Genomic DNA, 9,805 nt, shown 5'->3' on the forward strand with positions numbered 1-9,805 from the left:
GAGTATTGTGATCTCACAATCAGCTGTTTTGTACGTTCTACATTCTGATCCGAGGATCAGCTGGAGGCAGCAATAAACAGAAGGAAAATCTGCAGCGGAAAAAAATAGAGGAGAGGAAGGGAAAAAAAGCTGCAGATGTTATGATCTGAAACATTAGTGTAACATTTTTACACGAAGCCCTTCTTCTAAGAAGAAAGCCTTTTATTTTTATATCATGGTGTTTTAACTACCTCACTTTAAAGGCTATCTAAAGCTATGCTTTAAGAATTGTTGTCGTTTCTACTGTGTGTGATCTCGTTTACAACTTCAATAATATTGCAAAGGCAGGTAAGCTGTTCTTTACTTTGCTTTCAAAATTTTGATTCTTGGTGTGTTTTTTGTGTCTCAACTATGTGCTCTCAAGAGGTATCAAACTGCATCTGTCTCTGCCAGAGAAGCTGCTGCATTCCTCACAGGCTTATCTACAGAAAATATCCATCAGATAGCAGCCATCATAAAAATCATAGTACATGTATTGTTACGGAATTACATCGCTTTGTGTGTCACCGGCTTATTACATGGGTTATCTTTGTTTGTTATAATTGGTAATGACCTATTATTAGGTCATGAATAGATGGTGAAAGCAGAAATAGCAGGCCGATCCAAAGAGCTTAATTAGGTCGATTCGACGTCCTATATTCCGAAAAATGACACCAGCCTGCATACGTATACATATATTTATCCTACAGGCGGCCAGCAGCCGTTGTTGTGCAAATTGCACCAAATGCTGATGTGGAGTCAAGTCGATGGCGGATGTTGATGTTTTTCTGGGAGGCGGACCTTAATAGCCTAGTCGTTTTCTGCAAATATAGCCATGTATGTTGTTCTGTTAAATAACAGTTTTATTGTATTGTCAGTAGCCAATCCAGTCGATGTGTTTCGTGCCGAGTCGCTTCAGCCACAACTGTCATTGCTTTGACCCTTCAGCTGTAGGGCTTATACGGATAATTCATGTTTAACCTGGATATCCTGCAGAAAGTCTTGTGCTATCTCCGCTGTCGACACTCTGAGGTCGACTTTGATGCTTTATTTCCCTACACAATCTCAGGATGTCTTTGCGTATCTGAAATGTAAACATTGTTGCTGTGAGCTTTTTTTTTCATGTTAGGGGATTCAACGACGATAACCGTCGACCATAGCAACCAGTCACATAGACTTTTTTTTCGGCAAAGTGTCTTAAAATGCAGAATAGACATAACAACCTATATAGACCTCATATACATAATAATATCTTACATTTTCGCTGTTTTTTTTGCTATTCAAACCCTTTTTTTTCCTCCGGTCGCCAATTAGACTGGAGCCTCTCCGCCAGCGTCAATGACGAAGGCGTGACGTCAGAGGCGTCTTGTTTTTATTTCGCGAGTCTCCTCCTCCCCCATCCCTCCCTGCTCCTCCTACTTTTTTTTTCTTTTTTTTTTGGCCCAGTGTCAAAAGAAAGATCCATATTTCAAGGTCCTTTTTAAAAACATATATTTTAGGACGTGCATTTATGCGTATAAAATATTATTTATCATGTGACATTTGAATAAAAACACGAAATAAGGACTGTCATGCTCATGACCTTGTAAGGATACAGCAATCTCTCCCTGCTGTAGTGTGTAGCCTATACTATGTATTGTGTTGTAGTTTAGGTTTAGTATTGCTAAGATATTGGGAACTCTGCTTATTTATTACATCTCAGTATATTAGTTTGTTTACACTTGTTTACAGGGGCAATGCTCAATAATCAACAGAAAAAAACTGTTAAATTAATCAAAGTTAGAGCTGCTAATTTACACCTGTTGTCCTGGGCTAGATGTTAAAAAGGCACCCTAAAATAGAATAAAACTATATGTCTTATAAAATCAATGTATACAACATAATTAATATGCACAAGATAGTTCAATACATATCCACAAATAATTAATGCCACTGCATAACAGGTGGTAGTTAGTAACAATCCATTAAGTAAGGACAAATAGGGGGAAAAAAACATGCAACAAAATGAGTAGCAGAGATTGAGAAAGCCAAAACAAGACAGGCCAGACTTATATTATTATAACAACATTGTCTTGGCTACAGTTTTTCAGGTAAATTCCGTATATTTATCCATCTCTTGTGTAATAGATTGAACTTACATCCAAAAAAATGTTTCAGTGATAATGGCTGATGAGTTCACAGGTAATACTTCTATACAACTTGGAGCTGCTCTCCTCCTGATATAAGCCATATCAGCTGCAGTTATTTGCACTCTATTGGCAGTAACAATAGCTATATTTACACCACTCAGATAGCCCTGAATTAGTTTGCACAGCTACCAAACTGATACAATGATTATATCAGGGAAATGTTACTTGCATTACATGTTCAGTGTGTGTATTTTGCTGACGTCTGCTGCACCTTATGCAAAGCGCCACCTTGGCCTTCTTGCTAAAATTTTGTTTATCTGCATTTATATGTCACATAGTCTCATGACTAAAGTTTCTATTAGCCCAGGAATGCACTAAAAACAATCCCAGTGTTGAGGATAAATACTGCAGCACCTCAGTTCAGACCTAGTTCATAGTTTTTTCTTGGATTTCCTCTGCAAAATCCCCGCAATATAACAACCATGGACCTTTTTATTTAATTGACTGGATAGAAATTTTAACACATGACCTAGAAACTGTCAAAATTAATCTATACAGCCTCAAGTCTTTAAAAAAATACAGATGAGATTCTGCTTTCCAGTTCTCATAATGATTTTTAGGAAACGGCTCATATTTGTTTAAAATGATCATTATTCCATCTTACATAAGGACAATGCACTGTATGGTTTTGGTTATGCTCCTGGTCACAATGGTGATTCTCCAAATAAGGAAAGAAAGTGTCAGCTTCCTAACAAGCATCCATGCATATCTCCTTTCAAGCCACATAGTCAGAGACAGATATTGCCCCCAGGAGCTTGTGTGGAGACCAAAACAGAGCTTAAAGGAGAGTAAATATTGACTTACACACATCAAGTGGCCAGAAACATGATTGAAAAATTAATGCTATGTTGTTTTGTGCTGGGTGTGTAAATATGCAAGTGAGTGCTAACACATTCGCCATATCGTTATAAGACAACATGTCAATGTTGTGTTTGCAGGATTTTGCACCGCCCCCAGGTGGTCAAAAAAATCTATTAATACAGGTTTTTTAAAAATGACATTTTTGTTTTTCCAGCCAAGATTTAAATTTAGAGATACAAAGTGTTTGTTCATCCATAATATGTAAATTGGTAAAACATGTGCCCACTTAGCACATCATCAGTGCTATTGAATCATTTAAATTATAACTGGGAAATGTGTTGCTTCATCTAAATTGACCTTAAGATTCCCAGCTAGTCTAATCAGCAAGCTGTCCAGCAATGTTAGTGTAGAAACTCATGAAATAAACAGAAAACAGAAAAAAGCAGTTTCTGTTTTAGTGACACACTGTTTGTATTAACCTGTCATTACAACACAGGCCAAGATGCTTTGAGGGTTTTCGTTCAGTCCAAAGAATAGTTCCAGCTTCTTGTAATGTGTCTCAGAATAACCCAGAGAAAGCTCTTACCACACACATTGCTTACTCACCGTGCTTATCTAATGCTCCCTGACTAAGCAATAGGAAATTACCCACTCCATTCTCTTTTTTTAGATGTCTTTTTTAAGAAAAAATGTGTTGACAGTGAATCCCATTATCTTATAAATTTCCTCTCTCTCCCTATCTCTGCAGGCCTTTGCTCCAAACCAAGTGAAACCTTACATTTGCACTACAGAAGCCCGCCCACTCCTGTTTGTCAAAACCGAGATCCAGCAAAGGGCTTCAAGTGAAAAAAAAGAGACTTCCGAAAAATCAGACAAAGAATTGCATAAAACAGCAACAAGCGAAACATAAATAAAAATTTCAAAGGCAGCTAAAGCTTTTTTTTTTTTTTGTGAACGACAAAAAACACCCCAGTTTTCAACACCTGACAATACAAGCAGTCATGTTTCAACGTCTGAGCAACTTGTTGTTTGGGGAGGTAGAAGAGGTGGCAGCTGAGCTGAAGGGACCCAACCCCTGTGTGACGGAGGCCGATGAGGAGGGATGGATGCTCGTCAACTTGCCTGGTGAGTCACATCCGAGGGAGTGCAGGGTTGGATTGGAGGGGTTGATGTGGCGTTTAGGAACCACACCAAATGGGAAAACTATCAAGTTGTGTTTAATGTTGAAAGATTTAGGTAGCTGAGAAATATCTCTGTCCTCTCTTGCATGATACTGTGATGACTAATGTTTGAAGTGTAGAAGTAATGATGGGGGATGATGGGGTGGGGTGAAGAATCAGTCAGGGCGTGGCGCAACTACACTGGTGCTTACCCATATGGCTGCCATACCATAGGTGTTGTCTGTCAGAGGATGGAAACACATAATTCTCTGTCAACATACATCTCCTTCCTCTTTGTTTATGATCTCAATCATGACAAAGGTGATTACTGAGTATGAAAATTTGCTTTGGTGCGTGTTCATAAGCCAACCAAACAACAAGAGCAACATGAAAATACCTCTCAGAAGAGTCAAGAGAAACATTATGTCACTGACATAATCATAACCTTAGAGGGTCAACACAACTAATGATGTGACTCTTTTATGTTTTGTGTTTCCTTACCCCCTCTTCTTCCCCTCCTCTAATTATTTTAAACACCCCCTACATTCCCCACGCTGGTATGTGTGCGCGTGCGTATGTGATCCCTTCAAAAATCCCCCCCTCAACCCGCATGGCTTTTTGAAAATCTACCACATTTGCATCATTTTTGCAACATCCCCCTCCCACCTTAAACATATGTCTTTATTGGCTATCCCATCCCTGATCTCATTGCTGCCATGTGCTCAGAAGAATCTGAGTGCATGATGCAAGCTGAGGATGAGACGGGAGCCCCACTTATTGCACATTCATTCCCAGACAGTAACCAATCAAACCATCAAGACACACTAACACGGACTGAATGCCCGGCTCCAGTTCCCCACCCGCCTCACAAGCGCCGTAGGACACATAAAGGTCGGGCACGAGGTGCGGTAGTATCATCAGACCCCATGTCTTGTCCCAGCGCTAGCCCATCAGACTTGGGTGCCACTACACCCGTGACCCTGCCGAGACGGGCCAGACTGTCCACGCCCTCCTCCATGCTGTCAATGTCCCCTGGCTCTGGGAGTGAGTGTGGGGGCAGTGGGGGTAGCAGTAGGGCAGGCTCAGAGAGAGGCTGCATGGATGAGAGCTGGTTTGTCACCCCTCCCCCCTGTTTCACTGCAGAGGGAGCCACAGCAGAGGCCAGCCCGATGGAGGACCTGCTCATCGAGCACCCCAGTATGTCCGTGTACGTCTCCCCGAACAACCTGTCCATGGTCTCCAACAGCAACCTTTCTGTGGTGGGAGAGGAAAGTATCGTGAGCCTGGCAAGCAGTGTGAGGTAAGAATCAGCAATATTTATTCAAGCCACACTTCACCTTCACTTCCTGTTTTCAGCATCAGCATAACCGTCATTTTTCTTTTCTCTCTTGCTGCAGCAGAGTGGCTGAACCAGCTGCTGCTCCCGCTACCCGCAGCACTATGCCCACCAGGGTGAGCCGTGGAGCAGCTGCCCAGGCCGGAGCTCTGGCCAAGGTCACCCAAGTGGCCAGGGTCCAGCGTGGCAAAGCCCGCATCGAGAGGCGCCATCTGGGCCGCAACCGCATCCAACGCCAAAACCGCACCAGGGAGCAGGTTCCTCGCCACGCAGCCCATGCCAGAAACACCTTCCTCCACCAGCCCAGCAAGCGTAACTTCTGCCACTAAACTCCCAAGCAACCAGGGGCCATCGTTTACTCTGAGGGCATTAGTAGTGCATAGTCAACTCCAAGACACACACGATTACATGTATTCACCCGCAGCATATTTGCTTTCATTTCTGCACAGTATATCATATTACACTCAGATACCAGTAGCCTGAGCTTTTCTGTTTTGGTTTATACACAAACTGATTCCACCTGGTAGTTTTATGCCCCATTCTGCTGTTATGAACCAAGCCTCCACCTCCAAGTAGATCTTAGTAGAACCTTACATACTTATTGTCCATTGCAGTATCCAAACAACTAAAAAAAAAAAGTCTTCAGAATATTTATACAGGTTATACTTAGTAACAATAATATCTGAAAAACAACAAAAATGTTTAGCTCTATTAATTTTTTCTCCTATAGTAGTAAAATATTCTCCTTTCTTTCACTCTTCCTTGAGGCATGTTTTGTATTAATTCAACCATTAAATCCATTGAAATATTTTAATATTTAAAATACTCAAAATTGGAGATAATAATTTGAAATTTAAATAACAAAGTGGACTTTAGTCTAATTGGAGAAACCGACTTTTGTTTGGTGGAAACCATGCTAGGCAGAGACATGTTAGCATCTTTACAGAGAAAACAACTCATCTCTCCTATGATTTATATTAAAGAGGATTGTATCCAAATGTAACTTTATTTTTGTTCAGAAAAGGTGGAAGGATATACCGTGTGTGATAACATTGAGAAAAAAATCACTAGACATTGTTTTCTCCAGTTTTGTTCACCTGAATCAAAAAGAGGAAGGTAACGAAATGTGGGGCAGCCCATTTCATCACAGGAAACACATGTTGTCACTTTGTGAAGGATAAGAGCAAGTAGACGATGGTGAGAGGATGAGCAAAACAGACTAAAGAGTAAAATAACTGAATTAGAACTAGATAGTATTAAAAGAAATGTGATTAACACGAAATGCTGGTAGGAAAGTGTAATGTAACCCTCTGAGCAGCCTGTGAGTGAGCTTTAAACATTTATTAACTTTATTAAAGAGCATTTAGACTGTGCCCTTTTGCATATCTCAAATGTTTTTCTCTGGACAGTGAAATAAGGTAGCCTCTTTTTGTTAACATGAATATAGTTGTTATTGATATTAACAAGGATTATGAATGTAGTTAAAGGATAAAGGTGCCTTTGGGTTACAGGGTATGGCAGGATATAGTAAGTGTAGAGCGGTATTGATGGTAACTCTTTATTTTGTTTTGTTACATTGTTTTCTGCTATATATTGTAACATTATTTTACAGTCTTTCACTCTGCATGGTTCCACCAGAAAGCCTGTTTCTGATTGACGAAAAGAAAGTACACGTTTGGTTTTTAAAGCCAATAAAGTAGAAGATAAAAAATCACTCCCCGTGGATCAAACACAGCATGATGATCATTAAATGTGTGGTCTGAAAACCGAAGTGATGTGCCCAGCACACATCAGCCATCCACATGGTGTGTGCTGTGATCTTATCCATGTGAACACCAAAAAAGAACGATCAATATACACGTCAGTCCCTTTCATTAAAAAAGTCACTGACTGAGGAGGCAACTGTCAGGAGAAAAGGGGAAGAAACGTCTCCTTAAAGTTCCAGCAACAAACATCTTCCCACTACAACACATTCAAAAACTATCATCTTGCTTATGGATGTGCAACCAGTTGCTTTTTTTAAACTTCCTCATGACATGTACTCCATCACCGTCTCTTTCTCATTAGCACATCTAACAGTGTCCACTTAAAGATCTAGCTAACTGATATGTATTCAAAAACAATAGTAAACAATGGTGCTGAAGTGTATACTAATGTTTGTAAATTATTTGAGACATGGATGTAAGTTTGCACTGTCATACATTTTGTGAGTCCAAGTTTTAGCGGTGTGCTGTGTGCTTGTTTTTCTTTTTCTTTTGTGATTTTTTTTTTCTTTTTGTTTTGAATCAAACTGTGTGTGAGAAAGTGTACTGACACGTTAATGCTAGAAACTCTTAAAAAAAAAACATGAATAATAGTCATTTATTTCTCTTGTAAATAATTACAAAACAATTTATAACGCTCCATTAGATGTCAAAGCCTCTCAGGACTTGAGTCCACAACGTTGTGTCCAATGGGACTGATGAGAATCCTCTCTCTGCCTCACCTCTGTGCTCATTATTAAACCAAGAGGGCATTTCAGTGGCCAAAAGTGGTGTCTTTGCCCCAACTTCAGTCTCGTGTCATTGAGATGCACCATAAAGTCAGCACTAGACTCAGAGTTGATGTGCCATAGGCAAACACTGCCCTCCAGAGGGTCCACTTAGCACAGCACTTGCTGTATGGATACTGGTGAGGATACAGTACATTGACATAGTTTTAATACAGTCTGTACTGGTGTATTCAAAGGACAGATTGAGAGTCTCGGAGTTCATTTTTTTGGAAAATGGAAAATGTGTTGTCTTGCTCAGATCATCCAGATACGTAAGATGAATTATCTTCCCTTGAATCACATACCACAATTGTTTAATTTCTGCCAATAATCCTATAAATGACTTTGTTTTATTCAAACTTTCTGTTAATTTATGAAATAATTATAAATATTATCTTTTTTTCTGTTTTAAAGATGACTATTATGTATTCTGTTGATTCCTCCAAACAGTGCAGGGGTTAGCTCCAAGGTGATGAGTTCAATAGACACACACTGTCTCACACACACACATAAACACGTTGTGATCTCACTTCCCAGGGGCGTCCAAACTGATATTGCCTCTGAGGTTAAATTTACTTTGCCTGTTGTATTAACATACTTAAGTAGTGAAAACAGGATAATACTGAGATCACAGGTGTGCACATGTGTGTGTGTGTACATAAGTGGGTGTGTATGCAAAATGTAAAAATCACCACAGATAGCTCCTGCCGCTGCAAACCTGTCCTGTTTTCCTTCATTTTATTATCTTTCCTTTCTCACCAGTGTCATGTAAAAAAGGAAATGTGTTCTCAGTATGTTGTGTGTGATTAATGAAAGGTGTGGTTTCAGAGTGGAAATCATCAAACGACAAGGAGAGAGAGTGGTCACCCAATGTTTCACACCTGAATGACGTGAGGGATGTGGACAGGGAAATGGATGAGGCAGGAGACAGATAGTTTATATTTAAAAAAAAATAAATTAATAAATGAAATGTAATGTATCATAAAATACAATAGAATATGCTTGTATTTTCCCATTTAGTTATTAGAACAGTCATTCACCAATAGGATGTTTAAATGAAAGGCATTGAATGTCTGGGGAGTTTCATATATTTATGTTGTGCCCTGAAATGATGGCAGCTTAAAAACACATGGGGTTTCGTCCATGTTACGTCTCAATTAGTACACCTCTCCCCCAATAAAAATGAAATATATAAAATTTGGTGTATCTGATATCTATGGTGATTGTGCCTTTCACTATTTCTGCATGGTTTTTGTGATGTACTGATTTTTCCATCCCCAAAGTGGATGGTTGTCCACTGACAGGCAAGACCTATGCAAAAATCAACTGATGGGTTTTCCAGCATTCATTCAGAAAAAAGAGGTACCCGCCAAAAACAACAACAACAATAAATACTCAGGTTAACACCTGAATCTTGTGTCATTATTTTCATGTGGGAGGGAATTGGATCAGAGCAATGAGTGTGATTAAAATACAGGTTGATGTACTTTACCTTTCAGAGCAATGGTATGAATTGAGTGTAGGTGGAAGTTTAAAGCATGCAAAAAAGAGGTGAGAAGAAGGGTGTGGTAATGCAGTGTAACGAGGACTGAATTTGGGTGGGGTGCTGTAATGAACAATGTAGACTATTATTAGCTTAGACTGGAGGCTTAAAAGGGGAGAAATTAAAAGTAGGCAAACAATGGGAAGATAAAGTACTGTGCAAAGGTTTCAGGCACTTAAAGTTAAATGAGAATGCTATCAAAAAAATGCCATGAATAGTTTTTATATT

General features: G+C 39.6%; 1 protein-coding gene across 6 annotated transcripts; it reads left to right on the forward strand.

Moving 5' to 3' along the window:
• The first annotated feature begins 30 nt into the window (after window positions 1-30).
• Window positions 31-9,438, forward strand: LOC137184612 (tumor protein p53-inducible nuclear protein 2). 6 transcript variants are annotated; one of them, XM_067592442.1, is made up of 5 exons: window positions 33-327; window positions 3,757-4,133; window positions 4,895-5,212; window positions 5,312-5,468; window positions 5,566-9,438. In XM_067592442.1, exons 2-5 carry the CDS (start codon window positions 4,010-4,012, stop codon window positions 5,831-5,833), a joined length of 867 nt encoding a protein of 288 aa, XP_067448543.1. In that variant the 5' UTR covers window positions 33-327; window positions 3,757-4,009; the 3' UTR covers window positions 5,834-9,438. The 6 variants fall into 6 exon arrangements, with proteins under 6 accessions (XP_067448542.1, XP_067448541.1, XP_067448543.1 ...); XM_067592441.1 differs by having other exon boundaries at window positions 31-327; window positions 4,895-5,468; window positions 5,569-9,438; XM_067592440.1 differs by having other exon boundaries at window positions 32-327; window positions 4,898-5,468.
• Window positions 9,439-9,805: the final 367 nt, after the last annotated feature.

This window comes from Thunnus thynnus, chromosome 6 (genome assembly GCF_963924715.1).
Source record: "Thunnus thynnus chromosome 6, fThuThy2.1, whole genome shotgun sequence".
Lineage (NCBI taxonomy): Eukaryota > Metazoa > Chordata > Actinopteri > Scombriformes > Scombridae > Thunnus > Thunnus thynnus.

What these genes read in the sequence shown, in the direction of transcription:
- LOC137184612 (XM_067592438.1), top strand. Translation starts at nt 4,010, where the DNA reads ATGTTTCAACGTCTGAGCAACTTGTTGTTTGGGGAGGTAGAAGAGGTG. An exon ending in GATGCTCGTCAACTTGCCTG is followed by an intron (nt 4,134 to 4,894) that starts GTGAGTCACATC and finishes CCATGTGCTCAG; the next exon opens with AAGAATCTGAGTGCATGATG. An exon ending in AGCCTGGCAAGCAGTGTGAG is followed by an intron (nt 5,469 to 5,565) that starts GTAAGAATCAGC and finishes CTCTTGCTGCAG; the next exon opens with CAGAGTGGCTGAACCAGCTG.